The sequence below is a fragment of the Nematocida ausubeli genome, assembly GCF_000738915.1.
Source record: "Nematocida ausubeli strain ERTm6 chromosome Unknown supercont2.4, whole genome shotgun sequence".
NCBI classification, from domain to species: domain Eukaryota; kingdom Fungi; phylum Microsporidia; genus Nematocida; species Nematocida ausubeli.
This window is the reverse complement of record NW_026515637.1, coordinates 555,882-574,450: the sequence shown is the minus strand read 5'-3', so window position 1 is coordinate 574,450 and position 18,569 is coordinate 555,882. Positions and strand designations below refer to the sequence as shown.

The window sequence follows — 18,569 nt, the reverse complement described above, 5'->3', positions numbered from 1 at the left end:
TATTTGTATCTAGATGGATTCGAGTTATATGCTAAGCAACATAGGAGAAGAAGACAATAAGGAACTGGAAGAAAGCATGACTTGCGCTGCCACAGGGCAAACATGCCAGATAAAGTACTATGCGCACCAAAAAATAGGAAGTGGCACCTTTGGCATGGTCTATAGAATACTAGTCAATGAGTCTGTCAGCTATGCTCTCAAGAGAGTCTTTGAGAAGAGAGAATACTTAAACAGAGAGCTAGATATTCTGTGCTCTCTTTCCCACCCAAACATAATCCGCCTTTTTTGGTACTTTTATGGAGAGAGAAACGAGAAAGGAGTTGTTTTAAACCTAGTCACGGACTACATAAAGAGCGATGCTTTTTTGTGTATCAAAGACCGTCGTTTTTTTAGCAGAGACGAGTTTATCATGTATGCTATCATGCTGATGGAGGGGCTGTCATATATGCATGGCCTTGGCATAGCACACCGGGATATTAAACCATCTAATATATTGATAGACACTGACGCGCAGATATTAAAAATATGCGACCTAGGAAGCGCCAAGAAGATAGTTGGATCCGCCAGTAACATTCTCTATATATGCTCGCGATACTACAGAGCACCTGAGATCCACATGGGGCTTTCGTACGATCTGAGCATAGATGTGTGGGGCGCAGGGTGTGTTTTGTTTGAACTGCTAACACACCATGCGCTGTTTCCAGGCAGAAACTCAGAAGAGTGCTTAGAAGTGATCAAATATTTTATTCTGCAAAATGGCCTTGCGAATGTTATTAAAAATACAGAAAGAAATGATCTTGATGATTGCTTCTCGATACTTAGAAAAATGCTTGCATACGAGCCCTCTAAAAGGATAACTGCGCTTGAGGCGCTAATCTTATTCAAAGGTCTGCAGAACAAGCCCTCTTAGGAAAAGTGACGTGGAATAAAAAGTATTTATTTCTTCATTGGGACTGTGCTTTCCAAGTTCTTTGTTTGCTCTTGTGTACTACCTGCTGTATATTATTAATACACCGAAATTAACACTTTTTGGAAACTTCTTGCACCAATAAAGACATTCAAAATAAAATGATCGCAACAGGGTTTCCAGACTTCAGTAACCATAGCACAAAGACAACAATATGCAACTCTAAGAAGAGAAAGATGCCAAAATATTCCAAATGCGCTAACATAAACAGCAATGAATGGAATATGCAAGAGGCCAATAAACACTCTTCGCTCTAAATAGTTATCTTTATTCGAGTTATATCCAGAGGGCATAGTGCATTCTTTGCAGCCCCACACCAGATGTGCTGAGATGTTTTTTTATTGGCCTCTTTTCCTTCAGACGATTGGTGGCCTTAATATGCGCTTTTAATATATACATCTATGCCTGTTGTAGTACCAGTATGAATTTACATGGTGCCACTTGACTTGAGCTGCATGATATAAAGCGTGTTATTTTTCACTTCTTTGCCTAAACTCGCATTCTGTGGATTTCTGTCTGTTTAAAATATATTTTAAATATACCTATCCAAACAAAGTTAATCCATATTAGAAACAAAATACCAATAGCAATTCTTAGATATTTTGATTTTTTTGAGCTGCCGCCTGTAACACCAGTTGTGCTTTCTGTGCCATACATGTTCTCACTCAAAAACTCAAATGGTGTCGAAATGGCCGCACTTATTCTGCTAATGTAACTTCCGTGCTTATGGCGCACAAAGTTTGTGTTAACGTAGTTTTCTATTGATTCATCTGTTTCTGAGCTGTTTATAATAGTATTTATGCTCTTCATGTACGCAATTACCTTATCCCGTCTACTAGAGCTATGCTCTCCACTGTAGTTCTTTCCCAAAGTGTTGTATAATACCTCTGAAAGTATTTCATGGTTTAAAATCGCCATAAAAAAGCCTTGTTTGCTGACCTTTTCTCTTAGCGCCTCTAAAGCTTCTTTCTTTTGGGCAGCATCTATAGCCTTGCCCTCATTTTTTGTGTCTAGCTCTGGAAATATATTTCGCAAATCCTCCTGCCTAAATATTTTCATAATGTCTGTCTGGCCTGGACCGCTATTATACGATATAATTCTTGCGCAATTCTCAATGCTCTTTATATATTTGGCCTCCTCTTCAAGTGTATTTCTATCTGGAAGCCCAATATTTATAACACTGTTTAGCTCTTTAACCTCATTTTCAAGTGCTTCGCCTATAGCCGCGCACACTTTACTCTTCCAATTTATCCACAGTTGGTCTGCCTCTTTTTTGATTGTATCTTTAGTTATTTTAGGGGTATCAATATTGGCTAGTACTTTTTCCACTTTTTTTAGCGCTTCTTGGTTATTTCTAAGTAAAATTTTACCAAATAGCTGCTTGATTGGACCTTCTACCCTATAAACTGTATTGTTTTCTGTTTCTGTTTCGTTACCGTTAACAACCAGCGCCCCAAGAAGACTGTTATAAAATTTAGCAATCACAGTGCCGGTATAACTCATCTCGTGTTTTTTATTGGGTTTTTTAAGCGAGCTCTTAATATCCACTGCCATCTGATCCAGATTTAACCATATTACTTGCCTTTCTTCGTTTTGTGATGCTTCCATTTTTTACAAATTACAATTTTTTTACTTCCCCTATTTAATATATCTGCAACAGAAAAATAAACAATTGGTACAAAAAATAGTTTAGACTACTCACAGCGGCTCAGCGGTAGCTAAAGCTTAAAATAATGTCAAGAACAGCTTTTTAAAGCTATATATTTGAAAAATACTTTTATTCTATAAATACACGTATAGTAAATTAAACCAAATAACTAAGCTGGCGTATTTATGAGCCATTAATATGACTTAAGCTCTATCAGCATGAGAAGGCATTGAATGTGCATGGCTGTGGCTTTCTTATTACTTCTAGACCGCAGCTGCCGCACTCTTAAGTGAAACAACTTCTTCTTATTTAATTCGCTGCTTTCAAGTCGCACTTTGCTCTGATAGATAGATGAAACTTTCAGAGAGGGCACTGGGGTCTCAATTCCCTCTGTTGCACTGTATAAAGAAACTAAGTATAAAACTATATAAGAAGCATAGACCTTTATTTTCGTACTCGGATAAAGCTATTTTGTTTTGTTGTGGTGTAAGTGTGCGTACTTATACAAATCAAATGCATGCGCGTGCTGGGTTTGAATGTGCGCCATGACTGAATGGTTCATTGCTGGCTCATGCACTAGTACGCTATTTGGCTCAAGAGGAGATTCAGAGAAGTCATTTGCTTCAATGTAAATTGCCTTTTGCTTTCTATACATAGCACTGTTTTTCAGGTCACTGATTAGAGACATGCTATCTTCGTATTGAGCAGGCACTTTTCTATTCTTTTTTGCCGTTATTGTATCAGAATTCATTGGTTCTTTTAGAACTGCGTCCACTTCCTTGGCAGCAGATGCTTCTTTTTTCTTTTCCAAGTTAATTGGTTCCGACACTTTAGCCTTGCGCGCCTGTTCCTCCTCCAGTACAGGGTTTTTTAAGCTCCTAATGCTTCTTATGTACTGCGCAGCCTCTTTGATATGCTCGTCGCTTTGCTCAGGCAGAACTTTTTCAAGCTCGTTTTTCTCCTCCTCTGTAAGATCCACCCCATCTAAAAGCGTGGAAAGAAGTTCTTCTATGTTATTCCTAATTTCCTTTAAAATGGCATAGAAGAATACAATTGCGCGCTTTGTGCTGTTGCAAGATCTGTCTGCCTGCAAGGCCAGGTGGCTAAATCCTTCATGCATATTTGTGTACATCTCTTTGAAAGAAGGGTCTATCCGGGCTGCCAAGTTGACATAGAAATTTGTCCTCATTCCCTCGGACACGAAGCACTGCACTAAACTAGCACTGAGATCCAATGACTCTCCGCATGCAGAGGGCATTCTCTTGTGGAATTCCACTTCATAGTTCGAAAAATTTGAGGAAAGCGGCCAGTTATGCTTTTTTAGATAGAAAAGAAGAAGAATTGATGTGTATGAAATGTCCTTCATTCCTGTTGTGTGGCTGATTACATTTTGTATGTTTTGCATAAATGATTTTGCGTTGGAGATAGTCTTCCTTTTTTTTGAGTTTGCTCCAATCATTTTGTATATGGATATGCATCCTCTGTGCAGGTCTCTATATCTGCCTGTTTTGGAGTCTAAGCTTGACTTTCGCATGGCCATTTTCAGACTGACTCTTCTAAAGAGCTCTGCACCCTCTCCCATACTCATGTCTTCGCTTAATGGATATAAGATGTCGCGTGTTGAGCCCTTTAATTTTTCATCAAGTGCTTTTTTGCATTGGTCGAATGTTTTTGTTTCCGTGCTATCCTTTGTTTTTTCTGAAGAACTCTCGGTCTCAACCTGAATATGCTCATCTTCAGAATCATTAGATGCAGTAGCTCCCCACACACCGTTGAACACGCCTCCAAAGCCGCCTTTTAGAACTTTACCTGTTAATTTGAACGCATTTCTCCAGTTTTTGGATATAGTGCCTAATAATGATCGGTCTGCCTCAGTGTCATTCGATGTCTCTGAATTTCCCATTTTTGTTTATCATAATAAAGAATATTTATGCTTTGCAAATACTTTTGTAAACAATAAATCCAGCATAATGTATTTAAAACGCTTCAGTGCACTCAGCAAGAAGGATGTCAATAGATTTTATTGTGCAAAGCGCATTCAATCTTTAATATAGAATGCGTTATATTAATATATCATATGTTTGTTTGATATTTTTCTATTGCCAGTCTGCCTAGATGAATTTAATATTTGGAATCTAGATCTTTTTGGCCGGGCGTATTATCCATTGATAACAATAAAGAAAATGCAATTTTGTAAATAAGTGTAGCGCTGCGCCAGCATGTAATAAGAGTGCTACAACTGAGGGCACATTACACCATAACCATGCAAACTTGCCTTTTTCTCTAAAATTCATTTTCGTATTGCTGTGGTGTATTCACTGAATAAGACTGCAGGAGGGCTTGGAAGCTATTCGTATATAGCATATATTTGGCGCTAAATAACCTATCATCTACTTTGGTGCACTGTTGAGCGCTATTCTCTTGTACTGCATTTATACATTGCGTGTGTTAAAGCTACGCAATATACATACACGCCCATGGAATGATGCTTACGCATAATTGCATGTATGCATTGTAACTCCTTATATTAAAATAAAATAGGCTCTGGGTGCCTCGCGCAGCCAAGAAATCAGCACACCCCTAGAGGTATGCGTCTACACTGCCTATAACCAACTTAACAAAAAGCCTTCCTAAATAAAAAGAGCATGCTAATCACGATTTATTCTTTATAAAGAGGCTATTTACGCCCTCTATAAATATAATCAAATGAATAGTTATCCAAAATAGAATACCAATGCGCGATTAAAGAATCATCTCTGGTGTATGCTCTGGCTGATGCGTACTCATCCATGTATGGATAGTCTGTCACTAAGGTAAATTGCTCTAGCATTAAGTACTCGTGCCATCTGGCCAAGGCAGATGTTATTGCATGCATCGCTTTTTCAGGAAAGGTGTACTCTCTGTGATTGATCTTCAGCGTGGTTGATGCATACTCAATAATCGCTCCATTTTGTTTCAGTATTGTGCATATGCTATGGGTATTGACAGATGTTTCCACTGTAAACTTGTCATTAAAGTTGGGAAACATAATACTAGTGGCATTTGACAGAGCTTTCTTAATACTTTGAAATGCGGCTGTGTGCTGTGGGTTCCAATAAAATATACGCGAGTGGGATAGTATGTACAAGGGCTTAAGAATCTCTGCAATGTTTTTAATAAACTTGCGATTAATGTGCGCATATGATAAAAAATGTAATAGATCCAACTTACTAACCGGCCTTCCATAGTTAAGAACTTTGCTTATGCTTTCATTGTCAGGCTCCATATACGCCTGCTCAGAGCTGGCATGCACAGTATGAAAGTCAATAGTTTGCATAGCAAACTCTGCTGTTTCCCATATTATCTCTATTCCATACTCCTTCAAGGCAAACAGCACATCAACCACACATTTTCTATGGCCACTTAGAGTTTCAGAATACACAAAAATATCTGTAAAATACGAAATACAGCACACCTGCAGGTATTCCTTCAAAATAAAATCCATTGCTTTCTGGAAGAGTACATGGGAGTTTCCATATCCGATTGGAAGCCTTTTGAACATATAATAACTGCCATTGACCATGAATGTGGTTTTTTTCTGAGATGCTTTTGCAAGCGGGATATTGAAAAACCCATCCTTTATCGAGAACTTTGAAAAGTATTTCATATTTGGTAGATTTAAAATGACTTCTTGTGGACTTGGGATTTTATACTCATATTTAATTCTTTGCTTGTTTAACTTTTTGAAGTCAAGCGTGAGAAATGGCTCTCCTTTTTTTGTTAGCACCATTACAACAGGAATCAGCCACTTGCACTCAACTCCAGTAGTTCTTACAATGTATTTTTTCCTCAAGAGTCTTTTCACCTCACTACATGCGATATCTAATTTACTAGGTGTAACTCCTCTGTAATTCTTTATAATACACTCTTCCTTGATATTTACCGCGTGTATATTTTTATATGGATAGATAATCCCCACAGACTGGCGAATATCTGCAATTGACTCCCTATCAAAAGCAGACATTTCTGATGTATCTAAATGAACATCTGAATCTACATTCAATACCTGCATGGTAAAATATATTTTTAAAGTGTATATATATAGATTGAGAATATCAATTGATATAACTCAGATTTTATTATAATTGTAGAAAATCTTCTGCTTACTAGAAGGTCTGCAGTATTTTCAGAAGTATTTAAAATAAAATATTTGGATCAACTATAGAAACCCACAGAAGAAAGTCAGCGAATGGCAGGTCCTATAATAAATGCTCTTTTCTCCAGAATAATATCCACTTTATGCTACTATTTCAGAGCTATTCCTCCTCTCTCCATAGAACTATCATAATATGCAGTACTCTAGCCAATCGCAGCATTCTATGTCAAAGTAGTCATTTATTTTATGTTCTGTGCGCACTCCTGCTATTATTACAGTCTGGCGTTCCTTGTGTGCCATGCTATTTTCAAAATCGCACATTATTTAACAATATGCTTTTAGTCTGCACTCTGAGCATTTGCACTCCAATTATTTATTTAAATAGCACTATAGACATGCAAAGCTATAGAGAGGAAAATCTATCATACACCCTTTAGCTATACATTATAAGAGCGCCGTGAGTCATGCCAACTGAGATAGCCACAGGTAACCCTAGCTTCTGCTGCCTATTGTATAATATGCATTTTCTGGATATGCATACTCCTCCGCGCTCTCAGGCGCCGTCATAAGATCTATAGAGCATATTGACACTCCTTTGCACATCATGCTGGATGGAGCCTCCTGCATAAGCCCTCCTAAGTCTAGGCTTTTATCCTCCTGCTCTGCAAAAGACGCCATTTTTCCATCCCCCAGGACTATATTTAGCAGCTGGTCATACCCCAATAGACACCCAGTCACTTCTATCCCGCCAAAAAAGCATATTCGCACCTTCTTTCCTACGTACTTTTCCAAGTCAAAGACCTGGTCTCGTTTACTTGCCTTCTCCTCTTCTTGCATATTTTTTTAGTTGGCATGCCGCTTATTTCTAGAAATGTCTTGCTCAAACTCTCGTACAACGGCCAGAACTACCACGGCTTTGCATACCAGCCAGGCCTTCCAACTGTGGAGCACCATTTATTCCTAAGCTTTGTAAAGGCCAAGTTCATCCAGGCAGAGGAAAAGCAGGTCCGCCCAAGCACCTTTGTGTGGCCAAAGGAAATACTCTCAGGCATCGTTGAGAGGAAGTATTACAAGTGCGGCAGAACAGACGCAGGCGTTTCAGCAGCCTCCCAGTTTGTATCGATTTTTCTGCCTGCGCCTGCAGGGAAGGAGTATCCGTACGATCTGATTCTTAACCAGCACCTTCCCGAGGACATCCGAGTGCTTGGATGGATGTTTGTGGATGACCAGTTCAGCGCCCGGTTCTCGTGCATATCCAGGGAGTATGAGTACTACTTTTCTAGGAGAGCAGGCAGCTCTCTATCCATAGAAAAAATGGCAGACGAGTCACAAAAGCTACTGGGCACCCATTGGTTTGGAAGGCTCTGCAAGCAGGAAAAAGAGGCCTCAAAGAAAAAACGCCTTGAGAAAAAGCAAAAAGTGTCCCCAGATGAGGTGTGTGCAGAGGAGGCCGTGCGCACAGTCGACTCAATTGTTTTTGAAAAGGTATCAGAGGACAGCGTCACAGGAGTGGAGGTCTATCTAATGCGCATACGCGCAAAGTCCTTTCTGCACAACCAGGTCAGAAAGATATTCTCGGTTTTGTATATGTTAGGGACAGGCTCTGATATAGAGCTTGCAAACATTCTAGATAAAAACGAGCCGCAGAAAAAAGACATAAAGCTTGCAGATCCCTCCCCTCTTGTGCTGGCGAGCTGCGTGTTTGCAGATACAGATCTAAGCCAGCTCAAATCTGCACAGACAAGGAGCCATCCTCTCATAAAAATATGCGAGAGTGTGCAGGTAAAATCTAAAGTAAACGAGAGAATAACAAAGGAGTTCTTTTTGCATTAAAGCACACAAAGGGAGTTAATTTTAATACTAGTACACTTCTAGATCATAGAGAGTGTAGAGAATGCACCTCCTTGCTAGGCGGTATCCCACACACATTTGCCTCTGCGTCTGCATAGAACGTCTATTTGTGTTTAAGTGTACAATAGCTTTCTTTAAGCATTAGATGTGGATATTATTATATATACGCATGGGCTTTACTATACGAATTCTAACAAAGAATGTGCTTAGTACAGGTAGAGATAGTTATTTAAGAAGAGCCCAAAGGATAGGTAGATCACAATAGGTGGGGCTATATAAATAAAGCAAAGGATAAAGTGGTATCTCTGGTTTTGTAGTGTATTGGTAAATCAAAGTTAAGGTTTCCCAGCATGTTTTCTATCTTTTTATACGATGGCAGGTCTCTCTATTTATTCTATACATTTTTTGGTTTACTCTTTTTCTACTTTCCATATATATGTAAAAAATAAACTCTTCTGTATTTCGTGTGTAAATATTAGATAGAAGGCTTATTTCCTCTAAAAAAAGACGAAAGCACAGGAAAATCAAAAAAACTGCACAATTCAAAGACCCAGCTGGGTGCTGACGCCACACAGAGGAGCTTAATACACAAAACAGGCTATGTATGCCCAGCACATAGAGAACACAACCAGAATGCCGCAGCAGTAATACTATAGATTATACCAAAGGAAGAATACATGTATAGCAGCATGTAAATACATTCATGTAAGCAAACTATAAACAGCACACTCTTGCTCTACAGTCAGGTTACAGCCATAGCAGAGAAGTGCTTGTGCTGTATTGCAATACTGCAGGCCATTCGGAATGTTTATGCATGGTGCAGCACAGTAGCATCATCACAACACACACTCTGCTCTGTAGTAGTAAAGTATACAAGCAGAGGACAGAAGTAGAAAGCAGTGTGCAGAAATAAAATAAAAAAGGAGTAAATGCATGTGTCTTTATTGTTTTTTGTGTTGTTAATATACATATAGAGACAGTTCATTTAGAGGAGTTTAATAGGAGCTTAGAATATTCGGGCCTGTCTGCTGGGTTGTTTTATCTGTTTTGTGCAGGCAGGATGGGCTTATGCGTGTGCCAGGAATACTATGCGAAGAGTTTAAAGTGCTTCTTGCTAGGCCCAGGTTTCAGTGCGGGCCTGTGATGAGTTTAACTTACCTTGATGAATTTAAGTCGTCCGAAGAGATTAAGTTGTCTCAATGAAGTTAAAGGCACCTCGATGAGCTTAAGGTATCTGCCTGTGCGCGAGTGCACACATAGGAGAACTAGCAAGTGATTCCTGTGTTTCCTTTGGAATATTTTTACAGATTTATGCTCTATTTATACTTATATTTTGGAAAATAGACCTTAATTTGCCCGTTCTGGATGCCCCCAATATTCCCAAAAGCGCGCATATACTTTTTAATATACAAGAAGACCCGCTCTAAAGTGAATATAGACCGGTCTATGGGGGCTAGACCCCCAATATGCCCGAGTAAGGGTAAATTGCGCAGGAATTGCGCAGCCTGGCTGTGTGCCTCACACACAGAGAGTATAGCGCAGAGCATAGATACTATACTGTGATATGCAGTACATATGTGGTGAATATAAACAGACAGGCTGGCTTGAATACCTCAGACTGCACTACTAGCCAGAGTACAGACAGAGTTGAAAGATGTAGGCGCACTCTTTTTGTTGCTCTCTTTATGGCATGTGTGAGTTATAGAGAGTAGGGTCCTTTCACAGAACAGTCTGCACTCTCTGCCTCTCGGACACAGCTACCCTTCTAGGAGCTCTGCCGTACACACACATATGCAGAGTGTCTCTGCCCTCGCTGCAGTATGGATGCACACGCCCTTTCTAGGCAGGAGACCCATCTCAAAAAAAACACCTGAGAAAATATTTTTCGCAGGGGCGCTCAGCAGGGCAAAACACGGGAATTTCGGGGAAAATGCCCTCTTCCTTCGGTTTGCAGGGGCAAAAAAGTGCGGAGAGGGAAATTGCTGACGAAAAAGGAAAAAAATAAAATGCGGTCTATAAATACGCGAAAACTCTGTCTTTTATTCGTAGTGCGAGAGACTTCTCAGCCACAGACGCATAACAGTCAGGTCTGGAAACACTCAGTGCTGTGGGTCAGCGCGGATGTAAAGCACCACTAGCGGGCATTTGGGCTGGCAGGGAAGTGGTGTGGGGGCCAGTAGGCCGAGGCCCCCTTATATATTAATCTCTTCATTGACATAAGAACCTTGGGCAGGGCTGGCATATAGGTATATAGTACTTAGAAAAGAACAAGAATGTTGTTAAGGAGAAAGAAAGTACTGTGTGTAGGATGCTTGTAGTATAAAAGAGGAGGCTAGTGGATTTGTATGTGTTAAACTCTGGATGTGCTTGTATTTGGAGAGGAAATAGAGAAAACCTTTATGGATAAAATAACAACCTGAAGATTCTTATTGTTAGGAGAGTTAAACACAGGCACTCTCTAGTAGATATAAAATGTATATGTCATATAACTTATATTGTGTACTATTCTAATGGATGTGTATTGAAGTAAAAGATGTGCATGTATGGGCTGAAGAACTATGATTGCTTTGTAAGTGTGCGCATATAAGACGAGGGAAAGACTAGGCAAAAAAGCCTTCTACTGCTTAAATAGTAGATCTAGTTGGCTTTCCACTAAAGTGTGCTTTTGTCTGCGATATACTATCCTAGTTAGCTATGCGCTCTGCACAAAGAAGAATATTATTTTATACAGCGTTATGGGAATATGCAAGTTGACGGAGCTGCTAAAAGAAAAAGCGCCAAAGGCTATACGAAGCACACAAATAGAAAAATATCGAGGATGGAAAGTGGCAATTGATGCCAGCATGATTTTATACCAGTCGCTCGTAGCAATACGATACGGCATGGACAGCTTAAAAAACAAGAATGGAGAAACAACAGCTCATCTATATGGAATCTTTTATAAGACAATAAATCTAATAGAAAAGGGGATAGTGCCTGTGTATATATTTGACGGGCTGGCGCCAGAGCTGAAGGAAAACATACTAGTTGAAAGAAGAGCCCGTAAAGAGCAGGCCGAAAGAGACTTAGAGCAAGCAGAGACAGAAAGCGAAAAGATGAAGCATGCAAAAAGAACTGTGCGTGCCACAAAGTATCATGTTGAATCTGCGCAAGCTCTACTGAGCGCAATGGGGGTTCCGTATATGACAGCGCCCAATGAGGCAGAAGGTTTCTGTGCAGCATTGAATATTGCAAACGCTGTAAATGGGGTCGTATCAGAGGATATGGACTCTCTAGCATTTGGGGGCAAAGTTCTGCTGCGGAACTTCTTTCCTGCTCTTATGAAAAAGAAAATGGCTGTTATGGAGATATCTCTGGATGAAGTTCTTAAACAAACAGGGCTGGACCAAGCAGAGTTCATTGACATGTGCATACTTCTTGGATGCGACTACTGCCAAAAGCCAAAAGGGCTTGGGCCGAAGAAGGTCTATGATCTGGTGCAGGAGCACCGCTCAATAGAGAAGATTGTAGAAAGCGGAAAGATACAGCCAGGAGAGGAAGACTGGCCGTATGTGGAGGCAAGAGAAATTTTTACATCGCAGGAAGCTGGAAAGCCCCCCGTATTTAGCATGGCTTTGCCGAAAGCAGATGAAATTGTGCAGTTTCTTGTAGAGGAAAATGGATTCGACCGTAAAAAAGTGGATACAGCAGTAGCCCGGCTACAGGCGCACAGCAAAGCAAAAAAGCAGTCCTCTCTCCTGGTCTTTGCTAAAAAAACAGTGTAGTGTTCTGGCAGCAGTAGCTGGGTGCGTTTTTGTTTGCAGATATGTGGATTGACTTAGATAATGGAGTATTATTCGCCTAGCATGGTAATTGCTACGGGCCATAGAGAAAGCAGCTAAACTGCATATCTTTATTTAGCACACTGCTAAAATAACTAGATTTAAAAGATTTGGGTTTAAGCAATAAAGTCTTATTTATGGGCTAAAAGATGCCTAGCTATTCTTAGTATGCCAAGTGCAGTACTTATCTGTTGCATTTATGTTCTTTCTCCATTTGTAGAATCAGAAAAATTGTTTAATAGGAAGCTCCATATGCTGTTATAACCAAAATAGCATGCTAGAAGATGTTATGTCGAGTATAATTATATAATAAGCTATAGCATCTTTATTTCTTAGGCAGATACTTAGTAATAAGCACATTTGCCTCTAAAAAGTGCATCTCCTAGTAAATAAATGCATGTCTTTTCAATATTAGTATTCAGATGGGCAATTTACACTTTTCATCTGTGAATTTCAAGTGTTTATAGCTTACATGTAACAAATAAATTCTGGGCGAAATAAAATAATAGTATAATACAGAAGTGAACATTCCAGCTTTTATGGCCTCCTTCTACATAGCTCAAAAAAAGTTATACTATTCAGTGAATGCACTAAAAGTCCGCTATATTTCTGTATTTCTGTATTCTGGCCTGTACTGTGTCTTATGCTAGCAGAAAAGAAAAACAGACAGTTATGCAGCAGAAAAGCCAGTCTAATTAAAATATAGTTTATTAAGTGCAGGAGCCCGACCCCTTCAAAATTGGTGCAGTGCAGATGGGTTTTAGCGAGTAAAATTGCTAAAATAAAAGACCCAGCGCATAGAACAAAGCACCCGGCTGTTTTTCTATTCCTAATTAAATAGAATTCTATAAAACTATAAATTAAAAAAAATTTGATAAAGACGAGGAGAATCAATGGAAGGGGGGCTAAAACCAAGATATGCGCAAGAAAAATATAAGGTCCGCAAAATGTCTGCACTTTGGGAAGAAAATGCAGAAGGAGACGAAAATGCAGCAGCCCCATCCGTAAATAAAAATAACAAGAGCAGTAAAAAAAATGTAGCAGTTGAGACAGACTATGTACACACTAAAAAGATACAGGAGATAATAGAAAAATTAGAGAAATCAAAAGAAATAAACTTCCAGAGCAGGCAAATAGATGAAAGAAGTGGGTTTCTCCCGTATGCGCAGATCCATAGAAAGAACTCAAAGAGTCCGTTAGATGAAAGCGACGAAATAAGCTGCTGCAGAAAAAATGCAGAAAATAAAATAAAATCCGGATTCAAGATAGAACCTCCACACACTGGTCTTGACCAACAAAGAAATCTACAGAGAGTAGAAACACATAGCTTCAACGAGATGGTAGAGTCCACGCCAGTCATCAATCAAATGAAGAACATATTAGAGAGCATTGCAATGCTACTGAACAGAGCAGCCATGCGAGAGACAATAGAAGACTTGCAGACGCCGGTGCCAGAAAAAGAGCTGAAAGAGAATACTCCAAGAAAAGATATAAAAACGCCAGCACAAAGCTCTACACACATTAAGGCAGCAAAGAGCAAAGATGATCCATTAATCATCAAGAAAAAGCGCGCGCAGGAAAAGGCCCATCTACTACTGCAGAAAATGGCTATATCCGAGAATGAAAAAAGAAAGAGCCAATTTTGCTTCTATAGAATATCTAATATACCGCCCATTTCTTGCGCAGTAGCTAAGATGCATTACATTTGGTCTACAATTGCAAATATTCCATATAAAGACACGGGGCTGATGATCATGCTAAGCAACACAGAGGCGCAGCTTGCAGTTACAAACAAAAGTGCGAGTAAGCTGGAGGCAATTATAGATAGCTACAGAAAATCCAATGTAGACGCAGTTTTATCAGGACCGCTTTCTGACCCACTAGAGCACAGCAAGTATAGCAAGGAGAAGATTTTGGACCTGCTCGTAGAAAAGGCCAAAAAACATCTGGAGCACTTGCCAAAGGAAATGAAAAATGTTTACATGTTATACAACAAAGTAGCGAAAAGCAAGGACGCAAAAGACTTTTATCATAAGATAAAGAGCATGATGCAATGATAAATCGGCATATCCAAAAGGATTTATATAGATCAATAAAATAGAGTGGCGAATAGTTATAAGAATTGGAATGTATTTATTGAAATGGAGCAAATCACAAGAGAAGTTATTGAAGAGATTCTAAGAACGTATCAGATAATAACCATGGATCTTAAAGAAATAAAAAAGGCTCTTTCTTCTGGCCGGGCGGGCAAAAAGGCAAAGACAACTCTTTCACTACTAAATGAATTTTTTGCAGACCTAGAAGGAATTGACAATGCAGGAGGAGAGCTTGAATGCTCTGCTGCAGAGCAGAACGAATAGAAAAGAACTAGCAAGAATAAAGGCGCAGATTGCTATAAAGGAGAAGAGGCTGCAGGAGTTGGCGGCAGAAATAGAAAAAACCCCAAACTCAGTAGAGCTGTCTATTTTCTATTTGCTTCTGAAGCGAGAAATAGAGAGGCTTGTGCGGATTGTTAAAATAAAAGAGCTGGAAAAAAACAGAGCGCTTGAGTTCCAGCTATACGAAGAGAAGGAGAAAACGCCAAGCACAAAAGTCCAGGAAGAAAGCAGAAATCCATACCTCCAAAAGTTTAAGGAAATAACATCCAACTACTACACAAACTTCCCGTTTATAAATTTTATGCATCGGAACGTGCCTGTAGAGTACTACGTGCACGTGCTGGCAAAGAAGGATTGCGGTGTAATCGAGATGGGCGGAAACTTAATAGAAACCAAGAAGGGATCGCTGTACTTTATGAGAAAAAAGGAGGTTGAGTATCTTTTAAGCAATGGGTCAATGGAAATAATAAAAAAATAATGGCTGGGGAGAGAAGTGTTTTTGGGGACAGAAAGGATCACCTAAAGAGAAAAGGGCAGTCTGGGCCAGATTCAAGCACAAAGAGAAACAAAGAGAGACACCCAGCGCAGAGCGCCGAAATAGCGCAGAAGATGCAAAGGCCAGCAAAAAGAACAAAAAGCGAAAGAAATGCTGCAGGAGGCTCCAAACTAAAGAACGCTAATAAAAAAGAAGATCCATCTGTGAGATCAGCGTTTATTGGCAAGAGTGTTACAGTCAAGTACCTAGGAAGAGAAATAAAAGGTGTGTGCGAGATGATTGACACATATTTAAATGTAGTCGTATCGAATGAGCATAACACCTACATTGTGAAGGGGTGTGTTGTGGAGGAAATCGAGGAAAACAAGTAGAGCATGTTTTGAATTTCTTTTAAAGCAGAATTGTTTCAAATCCCATTTGTTATGGAGTGCACCGAGGAAGAACTATACCAGCTGGTTTTGTCACTTGTTGAAGACCTGGAGGATCCAGATATAGTAAAGTATAAGCGAAAAATGATCAATTTGTACATAAAGTTGAGTGTTGAAAAAATATATAGAAAGGACATGTCTCTGGCGTCGCTCTACTCTATTGGCATTTGCATCTATTCCTTTCTGCAGCAAATGGAAGAAAACGAAAAAATCATAAAGAGCGAGGCAAAGGCCAAAATACAAGAAGAAGTTGTAGAGTACATATGTAAAAGAGAGGTGCTAAAAATACGTGCAATAATATTAGATACATTCAAGGGAACATATACCGAGGACAAGAACTATTCTGTGAAGCCTGAAGAGTGGGCTGTGAAAATTATTAAGGAGCTGAGCAGCTTTATAGGAGAGAACAGGCAGAAAACAAAAGACAGCCTTTTTGCAGGGCCACGGAGAGTAATACTAGAGAAAGTAGAAGAGCTACTTGCGCAGGAGATAAAGGAGGCTTTTGTAAGCAAGTCCAAGCTATTTGGAAAGAAAGGAAATCTGCTGGTTTTAAACATTCTCTATATAGAGAAGTACTTTAAAAGGTACACAAAAACAGACTTCATGGAACAGCTAGTGCAGAACATCCACAAAAGCTTTAAAGACCCAGACCTGATAGACAGGGAGATATCTAAGTATGTTAAATAAAGACTATGTTCTCTTAATTCAATGCTTTGGTTTAGTATGCTCTAGATATATGTGTGTGGCTCAGCAAAAATCAATTATGGAAAAGTAGAGAAGGGTCAACAGATATGTCTCTGTATATGCAAGTATAAAGAGTGCATATGCATCAAAGGCGGTGGCATGCTATATCACTCAGAAGTTTTTATATCTATACATTCTATTTAAATGCTATTCTCTCAAATGAAATAAAAAGACTAAAAGTGCATAATACAGGCTACTTTGTCCTGTCAAAGCACCTGCTGGATAATTAAAGCTCTTAAAATATAGTCTATTCCTGATATATATAAAAATAGTTCAAAAAGAAACAAAACTTTGAGTAAGTATGCATAGACAGCGTAATATTTATTTCAAAGAGAATTTACTGCGCATAGATGCAAATGTGCAGCAACTCAACTGCATAAATCGGCATTTAATTAATTTAAAGTATAAAACCAAAAATATTTTTTATTTTAATAATTACAATGCGCATCCTTGACTTTGTAAAACCATTTGTTCCATTTCTACCGGAGGTGCAATCAAGCGACAGAAAAGTGCTATTCCAAGAAAAGCTTCTTTGGACACTTATCGCGATACTTATTTACTTCGTCGCTTCGCAAATACCTCTATTTGGTATCATGATAAATGATAAAGCAGATCCAGTCTACTGGCTCAGAGCTATGATGGCCGGTAACCGAGGAACACTAATGGATCTGGGTCTAGGCCCTATTCTCATGACCAGCTCAATAGTGCAGTTCCTCTCGTTTGTTGACCTTTTAAAAATAGACGAGAACATAAAAGAGGACTCTCTTCTTTTTTCCTCCCTGCAGAAGCTGCTTGCGCTCATAATCACGTTCAGTCAGGCGCTGGTCCAGATATCCACAGGATTCTTCGGATCCCCTTCCAGCTTAGGTCTTTCTGTCTCTGCGCTTATTCTGGTGCAGCTGCTTTTCTCTGGAGTAATTATTATCCTTCTGGATGAACTACTGCAGAAAGGATACGGGCTTGGGTCTGGAGTGAATCTGTTTATTGTAGCCAACATATGCGAGTCAATTGTGTGGAAGGCATTCAGTCCCTCTGTGTACAATACTGGAAAGGGCCCAGAGTTTGAAGGATCATTCCTCAGTCTCTTGCAGCTGCTGAAGATCCGAAAGAACAAGTTTGAGGCTTTATATGAAGCATTTTTCAGAAAGAATCTTCCAAACATTTCATGCCTTCTTACAACAATTGCCATGTTCTCTCTGGTGATCTACCTGTACAACATACGCCTGGACTTGCAGCTGGAGTCAACTCAGATGAAGACCAGATACATAAACTGGGGAATCAAGCTGTTCTATGTGTCCAGCACACCAATCATTATACAGAACCAGATACTCACCAACTACTACAGAATATCAAAGTTCATCTTTGACAAACTGCCAGATAGATGGTACACTAGAATACTTGGAATCTGGGATATAAACGAGAGTATGGTCTATGTGCCAATCAAGGGAATAGCCTATTTCATTTCGCCCCCTGCTAATATTCTGGCGGCCATGAAGAACCCCATCCACTTCCTTATTTACGTGTCATTTATGCTGACCACATCTGGGCTGCTAGCATACTACTGGACAGATATGAACGAAAGCTCTTCTACTGAGGTTGGAAAACAGCTGCAGAAGCAGAAGCTTGTGATAAAGGGGTATTCTGTGCAGGGAACCCAGGACATGTTAGATAGGTACATCCCAATTGCAGCAGTTCTATCTGGGCTTATTGTAGGAGGGATTAGCATCCTGAGTGACTTGCTTGATACAATTGGATCAGGGCAGAATATAATTCTGGCTGTTTCAATAATTGGGCAGTACTTTGAGTTATTCGTAAAGGAGCAGATGAAATATAAAGGAATGCAATAGAATAAATAAAAGGATTATATTGAATTGGGGTGTATTAAAAAGACTTTGCGCACATATTCTTTCTTTCTATATATCTCTATGCACTAGTTGTCTAGAAGCAGGTGCTTACTACTCCTTTGCAGAATACACGCAGGATGGCTAGCTATATTCTTTGAAGTAACTGACCAGTCACTCTTTCACTGCATGGATTGATTATGCTTTGCATAGTCTATTATTGCAGCTCGTCTTCTTATTCTCTTCAAAGTAGAGGCATT

General features: G+C 39.4%; 12 protein-coding genes across 12 annotated transcripts; 9 read left to right on the top strand and 3 right to left on the bottom strand.

Annotated features, from left to right (window-relative positions):
• Nucleotides 1–13: 13 nt before the first annotated feature.
• NESG_01869 (uncharacterized protein) lies at nt 14–910 on the top strand (the record flags this gene model as incomplete). The annotated part of the gene is made up of 1 exon (XM_053049486.1): nt 14–910. One exon carries the CDS (start codon nt 14–16, stop codon nt 908–910), a length of 897 nt encoding a protein of 298 aa, XP_052904436.1.
• Nucleotides 911–1,456: 546 nt separating this feature from the next.
• Nucleotides 1,457–2,575, bottom strand: NESG_01868 (uncharacterized protein; the record flags this gene model as incomplete). The annotated part of the gene is made up of 1 exon (XM_053049485.1): nt 1,457–2,575. The coding sequence occupies one exon, from the start codon at nt 2,573–2,575 to the stop codon at nt 1,457–1,459; it is 1,119 nt and encodes a 372-aa protein (XP_052904435.1).
• A 506-nt stretch (nt 2,576–3,081) lies between these two features.
• On the bottom strand, nt 3,082–4,518 carry NESG_01867 (uncharacterized protein; the record flags this gene model as incomplete). The annotated part of the gene is made up of 1 exon (XM_053049484.1): nt 3,082–4,518. The coding sequence occupies one exon, from the start codon at nt 4,516–4,518 to the stop codon at nt 3,082–3,084; it is 1,437 nt and encodes a 478-aa protein (XP_052904434.1).
• A 2,724-nt stretch (nt 4,519–7,242) lies between these two features.
• On the bottom strand, nt 7,243–7,587 carry NESG_01866 (uncharacterized protein; the record flags this gene model as incomplete). Its single annotated transcript, XM_053049483.1, has 1 exon — nt 7,243–7,587. The coding sequence occupies one exon, from the start codon at nt 7,585–7,587 to the stop codon at nt 7,243–7,245; it is 345 nt and encodes a 114-aa protein (XP_052904433.1).
• Nucleotides 7,588–7,602: 15 nt separating this feature from the next.
• NESG_01865 (tRNA pseudouridine synthase A) lies at nt 7,603–8,583 on the top strand (the record flags this gene model as incomplete). The annotated part of the gene is made up of 1 exon (XM_053049482.1): nt 7,603–8,583. The coding sequence occupies one exon, from the start codon at nt 7,603–7,605 to the stop codon at nt 8,581–8,583; it is 981 nt and encodes a 326-aa protein (XP_052904432.1).
• A 2,753-nt stretch (nt 8,584–11,336) lies between these two features.
• Nucleotides 11,337–12,365, top strand: NESG_01864 (uncharacterized protein; the record flags this gene model as incomplete). Its single annotated transcript, XM_053049481.1, has 1 exon — nt 11,337–12,365. One exon carries the CDS (start codon nt 11,337–11,339, stop codon nt 12,363–12,365), a length of 1,029 nt encoding a protein of 342 aa, XP_052904431.1.
• Nucleotides 12,366–13,315: 950 nt separating this feature from the next.
• Nucleotides 13,316–14,479, top strand: NESG_01863 (uncharacterized protein; the record flags this gene model as incomplete). The annotated part of the gene is made up of 1 exon (XM_053049480.1): nt 13,316–14,479. One exon carries the CDS (start codon nt 13,316–13,318, stop codon nt 14,477–14,479), a length of 1,164 nt encoding a protein of 387 aa, XP_052904430.1.
• An 84-nt stretch (nt 14,480–14,563) lies between these two features.
• On the top strand, nt 14,564–14,782 carry NESG_01862 (uncharacterized protein; the record flags this gene model as incomplete). Its single annotated transcript, XM_053049479.1, has 1 exon — nt 14,564–14,782. The coding sequence occupies one exon, from the start codon at nt 14,564–14,566 to the stop codon at nt 14,780–14,782; it is 219 nt and encodes a 72-aa protein (XP_052904429.1).
• Nucleotides 14,736–15,278, top strand: NESG_01861 (uncharacterized protein; the record flags this gene model as incomplete). Its single annotated transcript, XM_053049478.1, has 1 exon — nt 14,736–15,278. The coding sequence occupies one exon, from the start codon at nt 14,736–14,738 to the stop codon at nt 15,276–15,278; it is 543 nt and encodes a 180-aa protein (XP_052904428.1).
• On the top strand, nt 15,278–15,667 carry NESG_01860 (uncharacterized protein; the record flags this gene model as incomplete). The annotated part of the gene is made up of 1 exon (XM_053049477.1): nt 15,278–15,667. One exon carries the CDS (start codon nt 15,278–15,280, stop codon nt 15,665–15,667), a length of 390 nt encoding a protein of 129 aa, XP_052904427.1.
• Nucleotides 15,668–15,718: 51 nt separating this feature from the next.
• NESG_01859 (uncharacterized protein) lies at nt 15,719–16,411 on the top strand (the record flags this gene model as incomplete). The annotated part of the gene is made up of 1 exon (XM_053049476.1): nt 15,719–16,411. The coding sequence occupies one exon, from the start codon at nt 15,719–15,721 to the stop codon at nt 16,409–16,411; it is 693 nt and encodes a 230-aa protein (XP_052904426.1).
• Nucleotides 16,412–16,908: 497 nt separating this feature from the next.
• NESG_01858 (preprotein translocase, SecY subunit) lies at nt 16,909–18,315 on the top strand (the record flags this gene model as incomplete). The annotated part of the gene is made up of 1 exon (XM_053049475.1): nt 16,909–18,315. One exon carries the CDS (start codon nt 16,909–16,911, stop codon nt 18,313–18,315), a length of 1,407 nt encoding a protein of 468 aa, XP_052904425.1.
• Between the last annotated feature and the right edge of the window lie 254 nt (nt 18,316–18,569).